The 23,412-nt window shown below is 55.4% G+C and overlaps 3 protein-coding genes across 4 annotated transcripts; 1 reads left to right on the top strand and 2 right to left on the bottom strand.

Annotated features, from left to right (window-relative positions):
- Positions 1-460: 460 nt before the first annotated feature.
- Positions 461-5,152, bottom strand: SURF1 (SURF1 cytochrome c oxidase assembly factor). Of its 2 annotated transcripts, none has more exons than XM_081152458.1 (9): positions 5,061-5,152; positions 4,913-4,964; positions 3,690-3,823; positions 3,527-3,609; positions 2,628-2,819; positions 1,373-1,445; positions 1,106-1,268; positions 762-843; positions 461-686 (listed from the first exon to the last, which is right to left on the bottom strand). In XM_081152458.1, the coding sequence occupies exons 1-9, from the start codon at positions 5,148-5,150 to the stop codon at positions 617-619; spliced, it is 939 nt and encodes a 312-aa protein (XP_081008584.1). In that variant the 5' UTR covers positions 5,151-5,152; the 3' UTR covers positions 461-616. The 2 variants fall into 2 exon arrangements, with proteins under 2 accessions (XP_081008584.1, XP_081008585.1); XM_081152459.1 differs by having other exon boundaries at positions 484-686; positions 3,487-3,609; positions 5,061-5,142.
- Positions 5,153-5,201: 49 nt separating this feature from the next.
- Positions 5,202-10,170, top strand: SURF2 (surfeit 2). The gene is made up of 6 exons (XM_081152462.1): positions 5,202-5,325; positions 5,420-5,574; positions 6,306-6,409; positions 8,743-8,934; positions 9,112-9,245; positions 9,769-10,170. Exons 1-6 carry the CDS (start codon positions 5,248-5,250, stop codon positions 9,850-9,852), a joined length of 747 nt encoding a protein of 248 aa, XP_081008588.1. The 5' UTR covers positions 5,202-5,247; the 3' UTR covers positions 9,853-10,170.
- SURF4 (surfeit 4) lies at positions 10,168-23,044 on the bottom strand. Its single transcript, XM_081152461.1, has 6 exons — positions 22,761-23,044; positions 15,521-15,707; positions 14,630-14,706; positions 13,816-13,859; positions 13,157-13,343; positions 10,168-12,488 (listed from the first exon to the last, which is right to left on the bottom strand). The coding sequence occupies exons 1-6, from the start codon at positions 22,806-22,808 to the stop codon at positions 12,222-12,224; spliced, it is 810 nt and encodes a 269-aa protein (XP_081008587.1). The 5' UTR covers positions 22,809-23,044; the 3' UTR covers positions 10,168-12,221.
- Between the last annotated feature and the right edge of the window lie 368 nt (positions 23,045-23,412).

The following is a 23,412-nucleotide window of genomic DNA, read 5'->3' on the forward strand; positions in this document are numbered from 1 at the left end:
AGAGTACCACAGACTATCATGCTTTGGGAACACCAGGCTAGACTAACTACTGCTCTTGTCCTTGCAGATCCGCCGCCACTGGGGAGGCAATGTCCTGGGTCCAAAGTCGGTGGCTCGCATTGCCAAGCTGGAAAAGGCCAAGGCTAAGGAACTGGCCACGAAGCTGGGCTAAGTGTGCACTGTTGAGTTTTCTGTACATAAAAGTAATAAAAAGTCTCCTTCAGCCAAGTGAAATCTCCTTCAGTCAGTGTCTTGGGCATTTGGGGTTGAAAGTGATTTACCTTCTTGCCAGTAAGAAATCTGGGATGGTAGCAAGTGTATTTTCAAACCATGGTCCTTATTTGTCACCTATAGGGCAGAACTGCTGTGTAAGTTGCTTTGTCAGTTTTGAAAAAGCTGCCTTAAACTGCTGCTCAGGCGCACGTATGCTTGAAACACTGAACCAACCCTGGGTTTTCTTATCAACCAGGTACAAGCTCATTTATGTAGAAAGAAAAGCACAACGTGTGTAGTGGCGATTTATTTATAGGGATAGTACATGGCCCAGCATAAAACCAAATCGCTTGAAATGTTTACTCAGTGACTTCTCTGGACGGGGCTGTATCAGCTAATCTTGTCACGTGCCAGGAGTCCGACGTAGGAATTTTTTAAACCACAGGTATGATGTAGCTGCACAGAGTCCATACCTTGGGTTGAAAGAAAGTATCTGGTGAAAGGCTCTGAAGGGGAAGGGGCTGAGAGCAGCTGGGGACGGGACTCACCAGGTGATGATGTACTGCATGTGCTCGTTCCTCAGGCTGACTCTCGTTTGCCCTCCAATGGGTCCTCCAGGGACTGTGCTCTCTGCAGAGACAGTGGGCTCAGTGTCTGCAATCTCTTAGGCCACTACTTCTTGGCACTTTCTCCCTCCAGCCACTTGGACAGCTGTTTCCTTGGGGCCCTCCTAGCTTGCTCTTTCCCAGAGCTGTCATTTTTTTATGGCCAGTTTCAAATCACTCCAAAGGGCCTTCTACCTGTAACTGACCAGCATCCCTTCCCCCAACACACTAGAATGCAAACAACAGGCATTTACTAAAGCTCCTTGATCTGGGCTGTCACAACGTACTGAAGTCTGCATCGATGAAAATGGGGTCTGTGCCTGTGACCTTGGCCATGGCCTCCAGGTCCCGGTAATGCCAGTGGTTCCTTTCTGGGTGGTTCTCAGGGACAAAAGGCTTCCTGGTTTCTGTCAGCCTCACGGTCCCAACCAGGTCCACTTCTCCCTCAACCTAAAAATTACAGGAAGTGTGAGGCTGTTCCTCAGCACAGCATGGAGAACAGGTGGCTCCCAGAGCCCTGCTCACCTGAGGAAAGAGTTCGCTCCCTTTCTTACCTGGCCTTGCTGCCGTGTGTCGGGATTCAATTTCTTCCTAGGGACAAACCCCCTGTTTACCAGGATGCTGATCCTAGAGTAAGGAAAGCATGCAGTTTCAGGTGGAGGAAAGGTTTAGAATAAAGATCCCTGTTTGCGCTAGCATCTTCAGGAACTTTGGTGCAGGAGGAGGGTTTAAAGCAGGACAGTGGACACCAGCTGGGTGAGTGCCTCCAACCCCAGAAAGGCTGTGTGCCTTTGGGAAGGTCTTCCTCTTGTGCCCATGTCTTGATTGGTAAGAGCCACCAACTCCTGGAAGGGAGACCAAGGCTACACTCCCCCACCCCTTCACCTCTCTTCCTGGTGCCCCACCCACTGCAACCTGCAACCAGTGACTAAAACCACCAGGGCCTGGGTTCAGATGCCCTCTTCTCCCTTTAACTATTGGAGCAACTGCCTTGTACACCAGCCTCCAATCTCCCCTCCAAACCAGGGAGCCATGAGGGGCAGCTTGTTAGAGACCAGTGGGGCCCATCCCAGACCTAAAGCCAGGAAGCTGCGGTTGACAAGGACCCAGGGTTTCATTTGTACACTGACATTTGGGAAGCTGCTCTATTGCACTGCCCCTTCCTGCACACTTCCCTGAATGCACTCTCCCCATCCCTTCAAGTTTGGGCCAAAGAGTACCCTGGGAAGCTTCCCTAAGCTGACTCCCTCTAGACAAGAGTCCCTCTTGCTATCCCTTCATGCTGCACTTGTCATTTAATGAGTTGGCCACTGGACAGTTCATCTTCCCTTTTAGAGGTTGACATACAGGAGTTGTCCAGTAATAAGTCAAATGAATTGGCTTAACAATGTCAGAGTTACAAGTCTGAAACTATTCAAGGAGCTGAACCTTTCTAGGTATCTTGAATTTGCCAGAGTTGGGGATTGAGAAGGAAAGGTGAAAATAAGCTTCCCTGGCTGGTGTGGCTCCCTGGTTAGAGCATCTGCAGGTGCAGCAAAGGGTTACAGGTTCAATTCCTGGTGAAGGGCACACCTGGGTTGCAGGCTCAATCCCCAGCCCAACAGGGGCTCCTGTGGGAGGCAACCAGTGGATTTGTCTCTCTTACACGGATGTTCTCTCTCCCTCCTTTCCACTCCCTCTAAAGGAAAAAAAAAAGGAAAAAATATCCTCAGGTGAGGATTATAAAAGATATATAAAAACCAAATTATATACTATTTTTTTAAAAAAGAAAATCTGCCAGGCCAGTCATCTCCCTGCACATCTACTCACCCCAGGTCGGTGCAGTGGAACGGGGTGATGACGTAGGCACCGCTCTGGACCGAGGAGGAGAGCTGGCCGGCCTCCCGGGCCTCCCGGGCCGGGTCCACCATAGTCCGTGGCATCATGTACAGCTCCTTGGAGTGGTCAAAGTGCCCCCTGACCTTCACTGGCCTGTACTCCAGACTTTTCAGCTCCATTGGGCTATATGGGAGAGGGGACAAGTGAAGCTGAGGCCAAGCAAAGTTGGTTTGGGAGGAAGACAGACCCTGTTAGGGCTGCAAACCACAAAGCCCACCATGGCCTAAGGTAATGTAGGTGATGTGCAGGCACAGTAGGAACAGCTGGGGTGCAGGGGGTGCCCACTACAGGGGAAGTTGATCCCTTTAATGTCGAGTGGGAATGAACCTGTGCTGCCAAGCAGTCCACATTTTCAAGGGAAGCTAAAAATGGACTCCTGCATGTACTTGACCTGTGTGCGCTAAAACCCCATCTGCAAGCACAGGTTTGCGTCCCTGAATGGAAAGCTTTGTTGAATATAGCTGTTCCTCTAGGACAGTGCTTTGAAATGGGGAGAGGGCAGTAACATCATTTACGGCACTTTTTCAAAATACCACTTAAGACATGACAATGCCTGCTCTTACCCACCAGCTAAGAGTTATTGCTTTAGGGGGCCATAAGCACTGTGGGGGATCCCTCAGGTACACCGGACCTGAAAAGAGGGTGAAACCCAGGATCACAGATTTTTCTATATACTTCAGGCAGCTTCCCAAGGGCAATCGTGTCAGCAAAAAGCCCAGCAGGACCACTGATCCTGAGGGCTACCATCTGAGGGCCAGGACCACAAGCAGAAGCAGGCTCCACTACTGACCTCCACTGAGACCAGCCCCAGGCCGGCAGCCCACACTCACTCTGCTGGCAGAGGGACAGGCTCAGCCATAATTCTAGACTCTAGCTCTTCAATCAGCTTCAGCTTCCACTTCCGACGCTGGACCTACAGAAACAGCATAAGCCCAAGCAGATGGCAGCAGGGCCAAGGGCTCAGAGCCAGAAGAGCCAGAGGCCAGTCTTTACCTGCCATGTCCCCAGGCCAAAGGCAGTCACAGGAATGAGAAGCAGGCACCACTGGAGAAAGGAGTCGTCCTCGGCTTTTGTGGCAGGTGCTTCTGCAGCAGAACTGCCACACCTGCTTGGCCTCCAGGCTGGCCCTAGGAAGTTTTACAACACTGGCATGGGGTCGGAAGCCCCTGAAGACTCTGCCATACTGCCCGAGAGCATGTGGTCCAGGAGGTGGAAACAGCCCACAACCTACAGTCAGGAGCCAGCTAGCAGCACCTGTGTCCAGCCCGGCTTCTAGCCCAGTGCCTGGAACATGGCACTCAGTGGATGTTTACTGATTCAGCAAGACACAGGGCTTAGTCTTGGCTCTGCCACCAACCATGACCCTGGGTAATTCTTGGCACCACCTCATGTCTTTTACGCAGGAGTATGCTGTGATGTGTTCTATTGCACTAAGATGCACTGGTATTGGCCACTGTGGTTTGAAGAGACAGAAATGTGACATGAATTCAGGACAGTGCTTTACAGAGCTCTCTCAACAGCTCTATTTTTTCTTTTCTTTTTTTCAAATTAGAAAGCTTATTTAGAAGTTAGAGGTAGTAGAAGTGAGCCAGCTGGGCTGCCTAGGCTCAGGAAACAAGTTACAGAAGCAAAAGAAGGGGCCCTGGGGCTTATGAGAGGGAAAGGCAAAGGTAATGCCCCGCGGGGAAGAAGGGGACACGAAAGGTGCTGGCATGCTCCCCAGAGGGAGGGCGCGCCAGCTTTGCTTTTTCATTGGTCATAAATTCAGGCCGGAACGATGTACACAGACAGTACATTTAAGCTCTGAGGTGAGTCCATCACATGAAGGCGCCGTGGGTCTCCTGGATGGTAAGAAGGCAGGCCTGGGGCAGGCAGGCTTACAAAGTACCCTCCGTGTGCGCACAGCACTCCTGCTACAGTTCAGAGGCAACATGCAAACTGTGCTGATCAGACGTGCTTTCCTTTAGGATCCCAGACACCTGGTTTCAGTCTTGGGCTGGCCCCTCATTAGGCCAGTGAGACGTCGGGTAGCTAATTACTTAACGTCTCAGGCCACCCGAGTAACTCGGGAGAGCCCAGAAGCAATCAAGGCTCCATTAAAAGGCACTGAGTCTAATGAAGGCGATCAGAGCTATCTCCGCGCCCACGAGCCCCTGCACCGCGGAGGGCGGGGCGGTTTTCCCGAGAGGCTAGGTCACACCTGGACGAGTCCTCACCTGCGCGCGGGGGCACCGCAGGGACGCTCCTCCAGACCGCGCGGGCTGAGGCCTGCGGAGACGCGAGGGGCTGGCTGAGGTTACCGGGTCCGGGGCGCGGGCACCTCCCCCGCCCGCCAGGCCGCCCGCCCCGCCCCTCTCCGCTCACCGGCCCCGTGCCCGCCACGCGCAGAACCCTCCCCAGCAACCGCGCCGTTGCCGCCATCACCCCGCGGGTGGTTCCGGGATCCGACCGCATTTGCTTCCGGGGAACCGCTAAGCCCCGCCCCCAAGCCCCGCCCCCGGCCCACGTGGTTCGAGCGGCGCCCGGCTTCCAGCTCCGCCGGCCCCCAGCCATGAGCGAGCCGCCGGCCGACGTACGCGCCTTCCTGCGCGAGCACCCCAGCCTGCGGCTGGAGCCCGGCGCCTGCAAGGTGCGCGGGGCCCCCTGACCGCCCCACTCCCCGACCGCCCCCCCCACGGGACACCCCTCCGACCCTACCCCCCTGACCGCCCGCCCGCCCGCAGGTGAGGTGCGCGCTGACCGGTCACGAGCTGCCCTGCCGTCTGCCCGAGCTCCAGGTCTACACCAGCGGCAAGAAGTACCGGAGGCTGGTCCGCGCCTCCCCGGCCTTCGACTACGCGGAGTTCGAGCCGCACATCGTGCCCAGCACCAAGAACCCGTGCGTGGGCGTGGGCGTGGGCGTGGGCGGGCGGCCTGGCACCGCTAGGGGGCCCCGGGTGGGACAGTTCCAGCCGGTGTCTGGCCGACGTTCGGAATCCCCGACCCCTCCCTGCTGGACCACCACCTGCCCAGGGGTTAGACCTGGGATGCATGTGGGAGCCCTGGGACTGTGAGTCACCTGCGGTTCCAGGCGAGGCCGGTCCCTCCTGAGCTTGCTTGGCTTTTTGTAAACGTGAGGTTTGTCATCTGGACCTGTCAGCTTCCTAGAGGATGGGGAGCGCTTGTGCTTTGTCTCCTGAGGTTCTGATCGAGGTCAGTTTCACATTTTTACTTTAACGGAGAACTTTGATTTAGCTGAGAGTGTATGCTTGATAAACATAGGCAGGAGGAAGATGTGATGGCATGGTGGACACTCTCACTTATGGAGAACTTGAAGGGCGAATCCTCAGCATGCATTCTCACACCAGAGGCATTGGGAAGGCTGGCTAGGCCACATGCCGAGCAGACAGGCCACGGTCTGTCTGGATCGGTGGTTCTCCACCCTCGGAGGAGTGGGGCTGCTCTGGAGCTTTTAAAAACCCTGATGCTCAGGCCCACATCGTAGACGTCTCCGCCCCCATCAGCCTCTGAGGGTGATTCTGAGATGCAGGATGCAGCCACGGTGGAGAGCAGGTCTGGATCCTTTCTTGTGAACTGTCCCTGCAAAACCAAGGTCTCCTTGGCCCTTAGGCATCAGCTGTTCTGCAAACTCACCCTGCGGCACATCAACAAGTCCCCAGAGCACGTACTGAGGCATACTCAGGGCCGGCGCTACCAGAAAGCTCTGCATAAATGTAAGTGATGTGGGGGGCACAGCCTGCCTGAGTCACAGGTATTTGGGTACATGCCTGCCCTCCCAGGATGAGCACCCCTAGAGGGCAGAAGTGGCACCTGCATCATTCTTTGGCAATACTTGGTGGATGCACCAGCCCCAAACAGTAAGAGAGGTGAAAAGTAGGAAGCCGACTCCCAGTACAGTACGTCCAGTCGTCATCCATAGCTTCTGTGACTTTAAGCTACTTAAAACGAAGCCAGTTTTACCATCCACTGATTGATCTAAACTAGAGTTAAGTTCCTGCGGCATCTCATTAGCATTGCAATGGAACGTTACTGGAGGACCTACCTAATCACAGGTCGTGATGAGTGCTGTGAGGGGACGGTCCTGGGGAGCCAGGAAGGCCTGCCAGACTCAGGAGGCCTGGGAAAGGCTCTCTGAGGGCCTCTCGGCTGAGACTGAGGGACGTGCGGAGTGGCAGGGGACAGGATCCAGGCCAGGTCCAAGGCAGAAACACGCTGGGCCCTGGGAGGTTCTGAAGGATGTGCCTTCTTGGTGCCACCATGCACACTGGGCTAGAAAGGTGGGTGGGGCGAGAGCACAGGGGGTCTTGAAGGCCGTGGTCAGGAGCACGTTCAGCGGGAATGCACTGAAAGGGTTAAAGCAGGGACTGGCATGACTGATGTGTCTCAGCATCACTGTTCCTCTGAGGAGCAGAGGGGAGGGGTGGAGAGGGGACAGTGGGTGACTGTGCAGTTGTCCAGAGGAAGACAGTGGCTGGGGCTCCGCTTTGGCCTCCAGGTGCTGGCAGGGAAGATGGGATGATGTGGACAGGTTTTAGCTTTGGAGGGTAGGATTGCTTGGTGAGGGGTGAGGGACAGGAGAAGCCGGCCAGTTCCCAAGTTCCCAGCTTGAGAACTGCTCAGTGACGGTCGGCAGCATGAAGGTAGGAGAGAGGAGTCTGAATAATGGGCTTGTGGGGAAACTGAGTGAAAGGTGAGCACTCTAAATGGGAGGCGTGTCAGGGGGTGGCTATCGAACACACGGGCCAGCACTCAGATGATGCAGATCACTACACAGAGGTGGCATTTGGGTCCACGGAGCCCGTTGAGAAGGGACGGGGTGGGACCTGCATACTGAGGAGCCCAGGAAGGTGCGGAGGGACCGGGTGTCTGGGACAGAGGAGGTTCAAGGAGGAAGCCGTGGACTCACCACACGTTAGCCACGGGCGATGAGACAGGCAGCTGAGTGGCGTGGCGGGGAGAGGGCCGGGCTGGCGCCGGGCAGTGGGCTGCAGCCCGTGAGGCGGGGGAGGGGACCCGGTAGGGCAGTCGGGTGGGTTTGGTGATGGGAAGACGAGGGCGAGAAGGGCAAGGCTTTACTGCTTCCCGGTGAGGCGTGAGACCCAGTCTCCACCTGAGGCCGAAAGCGGAGGCGGCTCACTTTCCACACCTGCTTCGGGGGCCCCGCAGAGCCTGTGCAGGAGCAGGGCCTGGGGCTTCATCTTGTCGCGGGCAGCTGCTTAGGTGGGCAGGAAGGCGCTGCGGGGGCTGGACTGCTTCTGGTCAGTGAGAGAGCATAATGCTGAACCACGGGGCGGAGACCGCACGAGGAGGCACAGCATGGTGGTGAGGGCACCTGGCCAAGGGTGCTGGTTGTGACAAGGCTACTGTGGGGCCTGGGAGTGGGTGGCAGACATGGAGAAGGGGATAGGGTCTTGGAGGTGGTTAGAATTGGGTAGTGATCCCAGCAGGGCTCATCTACCCCATGAGTGATGGTAGGAGTTGGGGGGACAGTGAGAGTCAGGCCCGTCACCACCTGCCCCTCGAGGGAGCTTTACTGGACTAGGGAGGCTCATGCTGATGGAGGGCATCTGAGTCCTCAGCGCAGGAAGGGACAGTGTGACTGCAGTGAAGTCTTTCCATGGAAGTCTCATTCCTGCCTGTGCTCCTGGCCAAAGGTCCGCAAAGGAGTTCCCAACTCCCACAGAGCCCACCGTCCAGGGTAGGCTCCCAGTCACTGGGCCTGAGGGGGCTTCAGTCTCCTGGTGATAAGCTGGTGTGGTTTCCGGGTCAGGTGCGCTGGGCCCTGTGCAGCCTGGCGCCCACCGAGCTGCTGCTTCCTGGAGCCTGGTGGGTCCGGCCAGAGGAGGGCGCTCAAGGCCCTTAGACCTGTACCATCTTGTGCCTCAGCCACACCCCCCTGGCCTCTCCTGGCCTCTCCTGGCCTGGTGGGAACTTAGCTTGTGGCATTTCCCTGCCACGGCTGATATGTACCTGTAGTGGGGTGGGTACAGGGCGCAGAGGGTGGGAGACATGGAGAGAACCGGGCAGTGTGCTGCCTGTCTCCCAGATGAAGAGTGTCAGAAGCAGGGTGTGGAGTACGTGCCCGCCTGCCTTCTGCACAAGAGGAGGAGGAGGGAGGACCAGATGGATGGTGACAGGCCACCCCACCTGAGAGCAGCCTTCTGGGAACCTGAGTCCAGCGATGGGGACGGCACAGCTCCGAGTGACAGTGACGACAGCATGGCAGACCTCTACCCACGTAAGTGCGAACGTGCTCCCCCCCTCCTGTTGACTGTTCCGCAGATTCAGAGCACCGCCGTCCTGTCCATTTCCAGCAGCAAGTGGGCTCTGGCCTGTTCCTCCCTGTGCTCGACCCCTTAGCCCCCTGCATAGGTGGTGACCTTAACCTGAACCAGCTGATCCCTCTTCCTTCCAGCCGAGCTGTTCACCAAAAAGGACCTGGGTGGGACTGAGCACAGGGACAACCCTGATGACCTTTTGACAGATGATGACGAGAAGCCAAGAGAAGAGATGGAAGTGTCCCGGGAGCTGGCCCTCAAACGCAGGAAGGTGAGGGGTACCCCAGGGCTGCTGACAGGCAGCAGTGTCCTCAGCGATGGTTTTCAGCTTCTTTAGAAAAATAAAAGCCCTTGGCGCAGGTAACATCCCAAGCCAACACCGCGTGAGCTAGGAGCCAAGGCTGCTCGGATGGGGCGGCGCCGCTTTCTGTTTGCACCTGCATGGGAGCCAGGGGGCGCGGAGCAGGTCCAAGATCACTGGTCTGAGGGACAGCTGCCTGTGTGGCACAGGAACCCAGAGGAAGGGACCAGATTAGGCACCACCCTGTACCTTTCTGGATGGGGCAGGAATTTCGTTCCCTTTGATAAATGAGAATGGGGCTGGAAGAGGTAAAGGCCTTTGTTGCATTTGGGGGTTCGAAGCCCTGCCTTTGATGAGCCCGGCAGCTCTAAGGGAAATTGGGTAGAGAGCAGACCTGGGGGTTTCCAGCTAAAACCTCCCCGTGGGCTGGGGGGCGGGAGCCTGACTCTGCACCCGTTCATCTCGGAACTGACTGGAAGTATTCCCATTACAGAAGCAGTTGGGCTCGTCATCAAAGAAGTTCAAAAGCCATCACCGCAAACCGAAGCGCTTCGGCTCCTTTAAGCAGTCGGGTTAATAAAAGTTTGCCAGAGAAAACACAGCCTTTTGAGAGTCCTTGGGGTATGTCACCGTGTTTCTCTTCCGCCTGCCGTGACCCCCAAACTGTTGGGGTGTCCTGGGGTTTTCTCCATCCACTGATTGGCTTCCCCAGAAGGCAGGGCTGGGTCTGTCCCCCAGGTGTCAGGGTCCCGTCCCCCACACTCAGGACACAGCAGGAACATGGAGGGGAGAATCCTGTCTGGATGTGGCTTCTAAGTGGTCCTCACTGTGGTACCTGGAGAGCCCTGGCAAGGCCGCACCCACCTAGACAGCACCTGAGGGTCACACTGCATACAACAAATGCCATTATTTATTTTGATGTTTCCAAAAATCAAAACGTTTTCAAACACAACTAAGATATAAAATACAGCATAAAATGAGATTGATACCTATTTCCCACATAAAGCAAAAAATTTTTCAAAAATTGTTTTGCCAAAACCAATTGGTAGATCATTTTCCACTCCTCCCGCAAAGATGTAGGTCTACCCTGGGCCCAGGCACTAGCCTGCTTGGTGCCGGGGAGGTGGGAGGGACCTCCTCTGGCATGGATGGTGACCAGGGATGACCAAACAGAGGTCTCTGAGCACAGAGCCAGGAAGGACCCATATGTGCGAGAAACAGTGCTATAGCGAGATGCAACTTGGCTGAGGGTGCTGCTCGATGGGGCTGTCATGATGTGTTAACAGGGAAGGGGGTGTGGACCATGAGATGACCCTGGTGAGGCTTAGTCAGAAAGTGAAACCCTCCATGTAGTGAGCATCTGAGTGATCGGGAATAGGAACACATCCCTCAGCCATGGCTCTGCCTAAATAACGCTCAGGATGAGCCTCCATCGTGGCTGGGGGACGAGTGGTGAAGTGGTACAATCTTACTCCCCTCGGTTAGGTGGGGCCAGGCTGCAAAGCCAGGTTCAGTTCTAAGAGCCCTGGTGGGCAAAAGGCAGCCATCTCCGCCCTGCAAAGCCTACTGGGGGCAAGAAGAGGCTCCACCTCACCCTGGCCCTAGCCTGGAAGGTAAACATGGAACCTGGCTCAGGACTACCTCCCCCCTCCTCGCCCCCAGGATGGCCCTCAGGCTCGCACACCTAGCTGATGACCAGAGAGCCAAGCCCCGAGGCCAGCCTCCTGGTCAGCCTGGCCAAGTCGGTCTGTCCCCAAAGGATTGAGGGGAGGACAACAGGAGGCACAGAGATGTTCCAACTCCCCTGGTGGCCTTTGCTACGATGCGGACTAGCAGAGAACAGCAAGAAGTGCTCACAACCCCAAGAAGAGAAACACAGTGTAAGGCAATGTTAAAAAACTTTAAATATAGGAGTCAGATCCAATCGGTAAGGCATCACAAATCGTAAAAAGTAATTTGGGCTGTGTTCAGCATAGCAGATAGCTGATCTGAGCAAGCAACAGCCTTGTGAAAACATAAGTCGTGGCTGCGCAGCCTGGGAGAATCCCTCAGACCAAAGAAAACCCAGGCACCTGGCCAGGGTGAGCTCTGCCCAGTTTCAGCCTTGGCTGCGAAAGGTCAAGTGTGAGGTAACTGGTCTGCTAGCTGCGTGTCACTGTTCCTCCCCAGCAGGTCACGGGAGCAGCTGGGGCCAAACTGCAAGCATGCAGGTGAGCGCGAGGGTCCCTGCGGGCTCCTGGGGGCTTCCTGCAGGACTTCTATCTCCATCCCCACCTTGAGCCATGTAAGCTCCCAGATCCCATATAAACTGCCCCAGTCTGGGCCAATTTCCTGATTAATCAATGACTTTTTCCATGAACAGCGGCCCCTCTAATACTGCCTCATTCTCTGGGGCTTGGGTTTCTCTTAAGTATTTTCACTGTCCTTATATTATTACAATGCAAGGCAGAAACAACGTGAAAGCCACTGGTGCGATTTTAAACCAGAGAGTTTTACGGTGTCTTTGATGTTTGGGCCATCTGAAATCATTTAGTAGTTTTAGCTAAAAAACGTAAACTTTAAAAAAAATAAGAGGGAGACTGCTTTGAATGATACACAAATGTATCTGCTCATAGTACAGCTTCAAGGCCCCCACCCCCCCAAAAAAACCAAAACAAAAACAGGACAGAGGCCGCAACCAGCCCAGCTGCTCACAGGAGAGCGGAGGCCTGCCGTGGGGAGGGAGGAGCCAAGCGTCCGCTGGCTCTGACTGGTCAGAGAGCAGGTGGCGGGTGTAGAGCAGATTCAGCCATCAAATCTCGGGTCTGCAGAGAAATTTCTCACACATCTGTGCCTTTACCAAGGCAGGGAAGGGAAGAGGGTACATAAATGCCGGCAGTCTTGTCGAATCCACCCCGAACCAGTCCTGGACAGCCACGGGTCTTAGCCAGGCAGAGAAGGGGTCTGTTACCACTCTTTCTTCTTCTCGTCCATGGAGACGCCCCCGGGGCCCAGAGCCACCACCAGAAGCAAGCCTCCGATCACCGACATGGTCTGGAAGAAGTCGTACTTGAGGAAGTCATGCATGGGCTTGTAGACAGGAATGGTCCAGAAGGCGTTGAAATACACGTTGATGGCGAACAGCCAGACGACAAGAGTCAAGGCGGCCAGCTTGGTTTTAAAGCCAACGGCCACTAAAATCATCAGAGCTGTGCCCACGATGTTCTGGAGGATCTGCATAGGTGGAAAGTAAGAACTCAAAATGCATGTGAGGAAGAGCTGTATTGTGCCCGGTGCTCTGAGAGGCCACCACCAGCTGGGGCTGTTACAGGTGGGGATGAAACCGGGTGCTGGGGGCAGGAGATGAAGCAGCGCCCAGAAACACAGCAGGGTGACTCCCCAAGACCATTTGGGTTTGGGCCTGGTGGACCTCCACGTGTAACAGTGCTTCTTAGGACCAGCCTCCTGGTCCCTTGGCCTGCGGATCCTCCTGGGAACCTCACCAGGCAGGGCGCACACTCAGCTACAAAGACCTGCTCTGTAAGCTCCTAGAGACAAAGCCAGAACCTTCTTCCACTCTGCATCCCCAACACCCGGCACACAAAGATTACGAGATAAAGGTGAGGAAGGAAAGAAAAACTGTCTGTATAAGGACTAGGCACCAGGACCCTCCGGTGAGGCCCAAGATTCTGGACTCATTTGTTTGGAAGGCAGGTTCTTGGCACACAAGAATGTGACAGCTTTCTGCTTCTTTTAATAGGATCAAAAGGTTTGCTTCCTTTGAGCAAACGCCTTCCAATGGCCCCTCGGCTCTGGCTCTGCTTCGCACACACCAGGGCAGAGCAGGGCAGGGGCTGGAAGGATGGCAGACCAGACCTGGTTCAAGGAGCAGGAATACTTACAGAGAAGAAGCTGGAGTCGAAGTGAAGGAGGGTCATGAACATCAGGACCAGCAGGACCCTGCCTCCGAGCTGCATGTACTGTTTGGGGGAGCTCTCACGCATGGTGGGGACACCCGCAAACATGCTCTTCCCTTCAGAACGGGACTCTGCTAGGAGCAGCAACAAGCCTCCTCCCAGGGCCAGGTTCCTGTGGAACAGAAATGCCAGGCTCATGGCACAAGCTCAGGCTCTAGGGCCCCCGCGCCCCTTTCTGCAGACCAAGCAGGACCAGGATGTGCGAGTCCACGGGAGCAGACTTGGAAACCCTTATATGACTGAAGACACAGGTGTGTTTGTGCCACTAGACAGTGACAGGTCACCCAAGCACACTTGGAACCCGGTCCTGTTTTAGCTTTACTGTTGACCAGCTGGGTCCCTGTGAAAAGTGTTTCCACTCAGACGCCCATTCTCTCCCTCAGGAAACCCAGGTCAGGAGCTGCGACTTCACCCTCACATGTTCTACGGGCCCCGGGTGGGGGTGGAGCTGCTCGGCCAACGTCCACCAGAGTCTAATAAGCAGCACAGTTTTGACCCCAAGAAGTTTACTCAGCTGACGGTTACAGAACAGAGTTTAGGTGTGGAAGGAAGTACAGTGACCTCCCCAACCAGAACACACGTACCTCATCAAAAACTTCAAGTCCCATAAAATGCTGTAGGCGATCGTCTGAGGGGAACAGAGGACAGAGAAAAATGAGTGTCAGCCTTTTCAAATAACCTTTTTTTCTACAGAATTAATAGCATTAAGCAACTTTTTTTTTTTTTTTAAATTTAAGATACACAGAACCGTTTTAGGACACCTGACACAGCTCCAAGGTCAAGTTTGGCTCAGCATGTCTCAGAGCATGCTGGTGGCCCTGGACCTGTTTAATCAGAGCTGTGCCCAAGGTGTCGCGGAGAACATGGTGGCTCGGAAACCACCATCCCAGACTAAAAGGTTGCATGTTGAAGAGTGCATCCAAACAGCTAGGTCCTCATGAAGCAAAACAGTAACAAGAATAGGGTCCTGATGGCAGCCAACCTGTGATTTATACTCTTGCCAAAGAAAACCCAGGCAAGTGGCAAAGGCGGGCACCTAGAGCTCAGCCCTTACTCAGCGCACCAGCCTCTCCAGCCCTGCTTGGCAGTCCCTTCTCCGAGTTTGTCTTGAGGAAAACTGAGCCACTTCTCAAGAAAGGAGCTCCAGAGAGGGAGACAGAGGGCCAAAGGGGGAGTGATGCTGAGTCCTCAAAAATGCCTTTTCAGCAGCTCTGCTCCAACCATAGCAAGAAGCAAGGCCCCCACGTTTACCTGAAGCGCTACATTTCCTGGGTGAGACCCCCACCTCGTGCCGTTTTCCTGCAGCACTATGGTTCCTGGGAGAGACCCCAACCATACGCCCTGTTTATCTGGAGCACTGTGGTTCCTGAATGGGACCTGACCTCAGGCCCCGTTTACCTGCAGGGCTATGATTCCGAAGAGCCCGAAGCAGGCGTACTGCACGAAGTTTCTGCTCAGCACCAGGATGCAGCCAGCTGGAAAGAAGAAAGCAAGGGTCAGGGGGCTGTAGGCGAGTCCCGGGTGAGGAGACACTGCCATAGTCACTGGCCACCTCAGCTGGCCCTCAGGCACAGCAGCAGCCCACTTACCTACCCCACACAAAAATCAACTTGTGGGACGATTAAGGACAAGCACGAACCGCACGCATGCGTCAGCTGCACTGCTGACTTGGTACAGAGAACAGCCCTTGTTCCGAGTCAGCTGCCATCACAGGCTCTGTGGCATCAAGCAGGACAGGCCGAAAATGCAAGTCCCTGTTCTGCCCTGCGTGCACAGGGTGGAGGCAGCCACAGAAGACAGTCCAGGAGGAAAAGGAAGGCCTGAGGCCAGTGTGAGCTGCATTCTGGCCTAGTCTCTCCCTTCATCTCAATTTATCCTTCCAGACACCTTGGATTTTCACTGCCCGGCTCCTCACTGGCCCACCCAGCTCACGAGCATCTGCTCTGGGCACTTAAACACAGGGACTGTGTCCTATTTCTTTTCTTTTTTAAAAAAATATATCTTTGTTCATTCAGAGAGAGGATGGGAGAGAGACAGAAACATCAATGATGAGAGAGTCATCACTGATGGGCTGCCTCCCACACGCCCCCAACTGGGATCGGGCCCACAACCCGGGCATGTGCCCTGACTGGGAATCGAACCACGATCTCCTGGATCATAGGTCGATGCTCAACCTCTGAGACACGCCGGTCGGGCTATCGTATTTCTTTAGCAAGCCCCCAGCAATCAGCCCAGGGCTGAACACCCTGCTATCAGTGAGGGAGCCTGACTACCCTCCGAGCCACTTACTCAGCTGTCCGAGCAGGTTGAGGAGCACGAAGGAGGAGGCCACCAGGTAGCCACAGCCCCAGGTGCTGTCGATGTAGTCCCGCTGTTCGCCCCACTGGAACCACATGCGCACGCCGTCCTCCAGGAAGGTACTGATCAGGCAGAGGCGCGCCACGTGCGGGAGGTACTGCTTCGTGACTCGGAGGAACTGTCGGGCCACAGACACCCTGGTGAGGGGCTGTGGCAGAGCCCCCAGCCTCCAGCCCCCAGCCCCCAGCCAGGTGCTTCCTGGGTGCCGTACATGAGACTCTCAGCACCTGCTCCCATCATGCCGTGTGGGTAACAACCTGTGTGCCAGTTCCAGAGGCAGCTCAGACCCCATAAGGTGACAGCATGACGCTCTTCTATGACCTCCTCTGTCATCTTAGCAGACACGTGTAGTGACAACTACAGTCTTCAAACAAGAATTGCCACAAGACACAGCTTCTGTTCTCAGGCAGGGGCATCAACAAGTTAAAACCCTGAGGGGAGAGGGGCTCGCCCAGAGGTATTGACTGGACACACTGTGCTGAGGCCTGACCCAGCCTGCTGGTCATAGCTGAGCCCTTGGCCTCCCAGCCACTCCAGCAATGCTAGAGACCTGAGAGTGCTCCTGAGATGACAGTCCCCTTAGGCTACAGCCAGGGTCCCAGGCCTAGAGGGCCTCATGGTCGGCCAATAGTAAGCTCACGTGTTTACACTCATTGGACATCTCTGGAGCAGCGGAAGGGAAGGCCAGGCTCTGGCCAGCACAGGTGCGCAGTTAGCACCCACAGTGCATCTCCCAGCCCGTCACAGAGTTCCTCTCTGGAGAGCTCGCAATCGGGCCTAGGCAACCGTGCGTGCATAACTGTGAATACACACCTGAACCTGGTATGGGTAATGGCTAGAAAGCTCAGGGATTGCTTTTTAAAAGCCTGAGTGGGCCAAAGTGAATTAAAAACACACTAACCAATGGGATGGACAGCTGTTTCAACAGCAATGAAATCAAGTGTGTAAAATCACTGGCTAATGTCAAAGAGAAATACATGCTTCGTGCAAGCCTTGCCATTTATGGTGGTGTGATTAGGAAACAAATGCACGTGGAAACTGAGGTACAAATGTCACCAGGTGTCTCACATGCACTTTCTCTTACCAACCGTATGAAGCTGAGATACAAAGGGACAGAAATCCTAGGGTGCATGATAACAGCAGGAACTCGGGAGAAAGATCGGAGACCCACCCACATGAGTGATGTGTCAGCAAGTGAGAGTCTAAAGGGCATCCATAAGCCTGACCCCTAAAGGGACAGTCAGATTAATGCCACAGCCCTTCTGAAGGCTGATTAAATCAATTGTGGCAATAAATGAAGATGTGTATATGAGCATTTCTGAATTTCTGGCATTTTGAAAAGCTGTTTAACAGCGCTAGAAACTGCCAATGCTATCTGTTGCAGTTAATGAGCCTCTGGATGTTTCGTTCATCAGCTCTGGCTCCTGAGCACAGAGAAGCCTGGCTCACCTGGGAGGGAGCGATCACAAGTCAGGTGTCCATTCCCTTCCAACCCACTGAGCTCGAGCTCCAAGCTGTCGATTCCGCGCACGTTTGCTCAGCCCATCACCCCCACTGCAGTGATGGCAGAAGTCACAGAGCCAGCCAGCCAAGCAGGCATGGGACATAACCTCAGGCTGAGGCTGAAGCCCGTGTCCTCCTCCTGGCTCTGCCACCCACCAGCCGGTGCCCTGTGACACCATGGACAAACTAAATTACTTTGGGGGGGGGTGTCGGTGCTACACTTCTACAAAGTGAGGACAGCTGGATTAATGGTTGCTAAGGTTCGTTCCAACTTTAATAAGCAGGAGGAGAGGGAAGGGGGAAGGACCTAGTTTAAAAAAAGACGTCCCAAGTACTCCTACATGAATTCTGGAGTCCACGTAGAGAACACAGGAGTACACTCAGTGTAAACACACACTGCATTAGATCAGGGGGTTCGGGGACCGCTGACGCCATGCCCCCTCCTGTTTCTGCTTCATGGCCCAAATGCTTTTGAAATGCCCAGCAACGGTGCAATCACCCCTAGTCCCTGAGATGAACAGCACCTCCTTGGCTCTAATGCTAGGGCCTTGTGCTCCGGCCCCACTGAGAAACCTCGGCAATGACAGAGGCCTCACCTGCTGTTACGCCTTGGGGGAAGCACAGTGAGGCTGGGCAGACTGAGACTAGAGCCATGGTGGGACTCCTGGGATGGGGGTGACCCCAAAGGCAGCACAGGGACACAGTGACAAACATTGGAGGTGTTCTGACTTGCCTCCCAACTGGAACTGAAAGCCGCTCCCTGCCCAGTCTGCCCATCCTGCACCTGGGCGCACGGGGCTTTGGTCTAAGAGTACCCTATCTACCACTGGCAGGCACAGCAGCCCACGAGACAGGGGCAGGGTTTAAAAGCCTCCGTGATGAGTCTGTACTCTTAATTTGAGTGTCTGGATCAAGAGGATTAAAGAGCAATGGAGAGAACCTTCCCTTCAGACAGGTAATTCACTCCTCGCTTCCCCAGGCAGACATGCCGAGAGTAAGGAGACAGACGTCTTTTTACTTTGGAAAAAGCTGCAACAATCCAGGTGTCTATGCTCTGAACTACATACTGACTTCCAAAGTCAGTGGTCTAGGTTAGGGCTGTTTTACTATTTTATAAGTCTGGCTGATACAGAGCCCCCTTTAAACCAGCAACCTTCTAATAAGCACCTGTCTGGACTGGACACGAAGGACCCAATTTTGATCTTATTTCCTACATGTATTTTGGTCACCAGGGTCCAGACTTGGCCACTGAACCCACACCATGCCACTCTAGACAGCATCCCAAAGCCAGTGTTCCCTCAGGAGAGCAGAGAAGGGCCAGGCATCAGGCATCCAGGCAGCACCTGAGGGCCGAGAGCTATCACCTGCCTGGTGCTCCGATAGGCCGGCATCCAGCAGCCATCAGGCCTGAGGGCCAGGGCTGCTCTCAGGAGGGAGTCACGACAAGCTGCTGGAGGCACACACAGCAGGGGAGCCTGCAGGAGGGACAGTCAGCCACGCTCTGGGGGTGGGCCTTTCACAGGAATCTCAGGCCCTCAATCCAGCCCATTTCACAACCAGTAACAGCACCTGAGTGACCTCAGAAATATTGGAGCTGAGATTTATTTTCAAGGGGTTGTTATTTTAGGGGATTGAAGTGCAGAGCAGGACGTTTGTGGACTGCTCAGCTCACTAGTCTCAGCCCCTCTGACCTGGTCTCAGGTGGCTTCCAAGTGCCCAGCTCCCGCAGCCTGAGTCATAACTCTGGAAACACAGCAACTGTCACACAGCCACCTGCAGCTCCCGCACGACACAAAAATACCTACTTTCTCCTCAAGAGCAGGACTGAAAGGAACTGAGGCAAGCAGTCTGCGAGTCTTGGTTAGTGAGAACTTGGAGAGGACCAGGACCAGCCTTCTTTATCACTGAGGACAGGGCTGCCCTCTCAAGGGCCAACTCATGCCCACACATCCCTGAAAACTGGGGCCTGTGGCCGGGTGACTTTCCTCGGGCTGAGTCAGGCAGGTGCAGGAGTTCAGTGACTCACACATGCATGTCCACTGTGACCCCAGAACTCCCCAGTCTAGTCTCCCTGAGTGCTGCTCTGTAGCACCTGGAGGGACAGGAAGGTGTCAACTGGCCTTAAGGTGGAGAGATGGGCTGGTTTTCTCTACTCAAAATCCATGTGTGACAAAGAACCTACCTATTGTAGAGCAGCCACACGGAAGAGAACACAGCTGTACCTCACCTTCCAGGGAAGCCTCACTAACCAGCCTCCCCATGTCTCCACACCCCAGAAGAGGTGTGGTGGCTTCTCAATCTCCTAAGGAAGAGTGCTCCCCTCTGTCCTCTCTCCCCACTCGTGATGGTGCAAGGCAGGAGGCCCGGGGAGGCGGAGGGGAGGAGCAAGAGGCAAATGCTCAGAACCCACACCCATGGCATCCCCAAGCTGTTAATCCAGAGCCTAACACCAGCCTGTGCCCCATTCAGTGTCCTATAAAGCCATCCTTACTACCCAATGCTTGACTGAGGCAAAGGGGAGCTCCTGGGAGTGACAGCTCCAGGGACTGGCTTTGTCATGCCAAAGGACAGGTAAAAATACCAAGGCAACGCTGGACAGTAAGCCCCCATGCAGTGTGTGTCACCTCGGTGATGAGCCATCAGGCAGAACTCAGTAAGTGCTGCTACTCCAGTCTACGGGGTCTGTGTGCTCGACTTCACGTTCTGCACAGGGGCAGCGAGGACCAGTGCAGAGCAGGACGTTTGTGGACTGCTCAGCTCACTAGTCTCGGCCCTTCTGACCTGGTCTCAGATGGCTTCCGAGTGCCCAGCTCCCGCAGAGAGCCCTCTCAGCACTTTCCCCAGCACCTGGCCCCTTGGGAGTAGGAGGACACTGTCCCTGGCTGCCCAGGGCAAGGAGCCTGATGCCAGAGAGACAGCTTGAGAGGAGCCTGCCAGCGGAAACAAATCTGACCGCTTACCCTGTGCTCACCTCTGCAGATCTGAAGGAAAGGTCACAGTATGGCCAAGCAGCAAGGAGCCCAGACTTGGGGTACCATGACATGGATTCAAACTTCAGCCCACTATGTGCTGTGCAAGACCTCGGCAAACCTCCCTCCCCACATCAAGATGAAGACACCGTGGCCAACCTCACCCTGTCCAGAGAGTGACACAGTGATACGTATGGAGGATCTGGCTGTGCTGGTGCAGTTAAAGGGTCAGTATTACTGTCATAACTACCAGTGGACGCACGGGCCTTTTTAGGTCCCACTCTCAGCAGCCCTGACTTTCTGGTCAAATCCTGTCACTTCATTTTTGTTTCTGTTTTCTGAAGACAAGGTTTGAAAAAAAAATAGGTATGTCACATTATCTGATCAGTGACTTCAATATTTCTCTATTCCCTTCAAGTCAGATCACTTTCATTTTAAAGGCCTGGACTCTCGCCCCTTTATTATTGGCAGCTTTGCTTTAATACTATGTGGATAAACGTTAAAAATCAAAGTGCCACCCCAGGCTGGCCAGGTTTGTCCATAGGAAGCTGTGACTTCGGCTCTGCATCCTGTTATCCGCCCACATCCTCCTACACCCAGCCTGCCTGTGACAGAAGAGGCTCCTGACTGGTTTTGAAGAGCACCAGGACCTCTGCCCTCTTGTGTCGCCCACACAGAGGCATCTGCTGACATCCTCTGCCATTGCCATGGCGGCCCTGCGTTGATAAACTGAGGCTGCACTCCCAGACAGACACGGCCTTGGTCCACTTTGATTTTTAGGCAGCATGCCTCTTCCCTGTGTTTGTGCCAGGAGAGGAACATGTGGCAACAGCCTCGGGATCGGCTGGCCCACGAGCCTCAGCAGGCCTTGCCTTCCTTCCCACAGTAACTCGGTACAGGATGGCCCTGTGTGCCCCTCTACAGCCTTTCCAGGTCCCAGATTCTGCTTCTTTCATTTAAAACAAACAAAATGCATGAGAGGAAAAGAAGGAAGGGTTATGTAAAGAGAGCTGAACTTTTTTTTTTTCAGTAGGAGAGTTTATCACTTGATAGTTGGCAGCAGCTTACTAGAGACATTTTAGCTAGATTTGATTATGAAATTCACTTGCAAAACTAGGGTTTTCCAGGCTGAAGAGCTAGTGTTCATAGCTCTCACAGTTCCCTCAGCTAAAATTGGGTCACTAAAATTATGTCAATGAAAACTGACAAAGAAGCCTACGTGGTTCTTGAGAGCTTTCAATATGAACTGTATTTGCCAGGGATACAATTTTTAAACTGTGTCTGTAAACACAAAATCGTGACCTTAGGAAAAACTATTTCTCCAGGTCGATAGAGCCCCCTGCCCCAAAGTGGTTTTAAAACACTGGGTCACAGGAAAGTGGTGCACTGAGAACCCAATTATGAGACCACACTAGAGAGATATCACCCGGGGGGGGGGGGGGGGGGGCGCAGCGGAAAATCTTGTTCACTGATAACTCATCAGAAAACATGGCTTATTTTTTTTAAAAATCACATTCAAACCCTCCAAGAAGCCCAGCCACGGAGGAGGATGACTCGATACCACTCCCATAAAAGGTAAGACCTTAACCTCACAACTTTGAACTCTGGCAAAGCCAGTATAAACACAACAAGTGAACCAAGGTAAGAATGGCAAGGCGGCCAGACCCGGATCTGCCTGCAGGGATGAAGCTGTAGATCTGTACACATAACGGGATACTTTTATAAGCCAGAGGCACACAGCTAAATAATCCCCACCGCTTTTCTTGCCAAGCAAGTCAAACAAGAGGGTGGGAGCTCTGTCCTCTCCCCCTTCCAGGATCTGAGTCTGTCCATCCAGTTTTTAATACCTTTACCAGTGTTACCCAACTGCCCGCTTCCAGGGCTTCCCTGTGGCTCAGAACGCCACCTGTACACTTCTGGGAGGAAAAATCCCCAGGAAGACAAGCGTCCCCTCCTCCCAGGTTTGTGTACAGATAGACAGATACTCATTCAATTCAGTCCCAGGGCAGAGTCCAGGGAGGGGACGTGCAGGGTCAAAGGGACCCCACGAGTCCACACGTCTGGGAAAGGGAAAGGAAAAAGTGCTGTGCTTTCTGTAGTTGGGGTGCATACCAGGGAGCCCCTTTCCTCGGGGAGGATCCCCCAGACCTCCAGTCTGACCAACCCCTGCTCAGGGTCCCAGCTCCCACCCCGCCTCCTGAGAGTGCCCAGTAAAAAGAAAAGCGTGCAGGGACCACCCCGACAGCTGGGAATGGAGGATGCCCCCCAAATCCCCAGGACTTGGGCGGCCTTCTCAGGAGGCGGGGAGGCAGCCGCTCACGCCCCTCACCTTCCAGGAAGGCCCCGGGCTGGCTGGGGGGACGGGTCACCCGAGAAACACCCCGAGCCGTGGTGAGGAGGCGGCGAGAGGGCAGGATGGGCCCGGAGGCCAGGTTTGGGGGTGTCCGGGGCAGGGACAGGCAACGAGCCCAGGAGGGAGGGCCGTGGTTGGGGGAGGGGGCGCGATCCCTCCGGTGGGATCCGGAGGGGTGAGGGCACGGCCCAGGCCTCGGGACGGACCCTGCGGGGCTCGGGCGGGAGCCCGGCTCTGGGAGCGACCCGGGCTCGGGACTGGGGGGATGGGGAGCGGCGGGGACCCGGGGGACAGTCCGGGGCAGGGGGCCCGGGGAGGGGAGGCCGGCCGGGCCCGCAGGCCGCACCTGGTCGGCGAAGTCCTCGGCCGTGCCCATCAGGTCGTTCTGGCCCATGGCGGCGGCGGGAGGCTCGGCTCGCTCGCTCGGCGTTCGGCCCGTCAGCGCCCGCGCTCGTTGCGGCCTCCACAGGAAGTGCCCGGCGACCGGCCTCGCTTCTCCTCCGCGGCTCCAGCGGCTGCCACGTAGGCCAAGCCTTAAAGGGGCCGCGCCGCGGGGCCCGCCCCGGCCGCGCCTTAAAGGGGCCTCGCACCGCCCGCAGCCGCACCGCCCGCCGCGCTCGAGGCCCCGCCCACCGCGCTCTTAGACCCCGCCCACCGCGCTTGAGGGCCCGCCCACCGCGCACCTACCCCGAGCGGTCCCCCCCCGGCCCCGCCCACCGAGCTCGGGCCCCGCCCGCCGTGCTCAAGGCTCCACCCAGCACGAGATTTAAAGCGGCCTGACCATGGGGGGCCTGCTTGCCAGAGGGACGCAACGTTGCCCCACCGGATACCGTTTGGGCGGGGGGGGGGGGGGGGGGGGTAGGGTCACGTGGTCTGGCGGACACACCCGGGACTGAGGGTCGTTCCCCGGGTGGGGGCTGGGATGCTTGCCTAGACGCCGTCCCAACTGAGCATGCTCAGTTGAGGGTCCGACAGCAGGTGCAGCTAGGGGCTCACCC

Source organism: Miniopterus schreibersii (assembly GCF_964146895.1).
Source record: "Miniopterus schreibersii genome assembly, chromosome: 11".
Classification (NCBI taxonomy): Eukaryota; Metazoa; Chordata; class Mammalia; order Chiroptera; family Miniopteridae; genus Miniopterus; species Miniopterus schreibersii.

Bases quoted from the DNA above. Each gene is read 5' to 3' on its own strand.
- SURF1 (XM_081152458.1), bottom strand. From the start codon at position 5,150: ATGCGGTCGGATCCCGGAACCACCCGCGGGGTGATGGCGGCAACGGCG. The intron at 3,610-3,689 runs GTAAAGACTGGC...CTGTTTCTGTAG, and splicing joins TTGGCCTGGGGACATGGCAG to GTCCAGCGTCGGAAGTGGAA. The intron at 1,446-2,627 runs GTGAGTAGATGT...TCCTTACTCTAG, and splicing joins TTCCACTGCACCGACCTGGG to GATCAGCATCCTGGTAAACA.
- SURF2 (XM_081152462.1), top strand. From the start codon at position 5,248: ATGAGCGAGCCGCCGGCCGACGTACGCGCCTTCCTGCGCGAGCACCCC. The intron at 5,575-6,305 runs GTGCGTGGGCGT...CTTGGCCCTTAG, and splicing joins GTGCCCAGCACCAAGAACCC to GCATCAGCTGTTCTGCAAAC. The intron at 9,246-9,768 runs GTGAGGGGTACC...TTCCCATTACAG, and splicing joins TGGCCCTCAAACGCAGGAAG to AAGCAGTTGGGCTCGTCATC.
- SURF4 (XM_081152461.1), bottom strand. From the start codon at position 22,808: ATGGGCCAGAACGACCTGATGGGCACGGCCGAGGACTTCGCCGACCAG. The intron at 13,860-14,629 runs GTAAACGGGGCC...TGTTCCCCTCAG, and splicing joins TCGGAATCATAGCCCTGCAG to ACGATCGCCTACAGCATTTT. The intron at 12,489-13,156 runs GTAAGTATTCCT...CCACCTATGCAG, and splicing joins TCGACTCCAGCTTCTTCTCT to ATCCTCCAGAACATCGTGGG.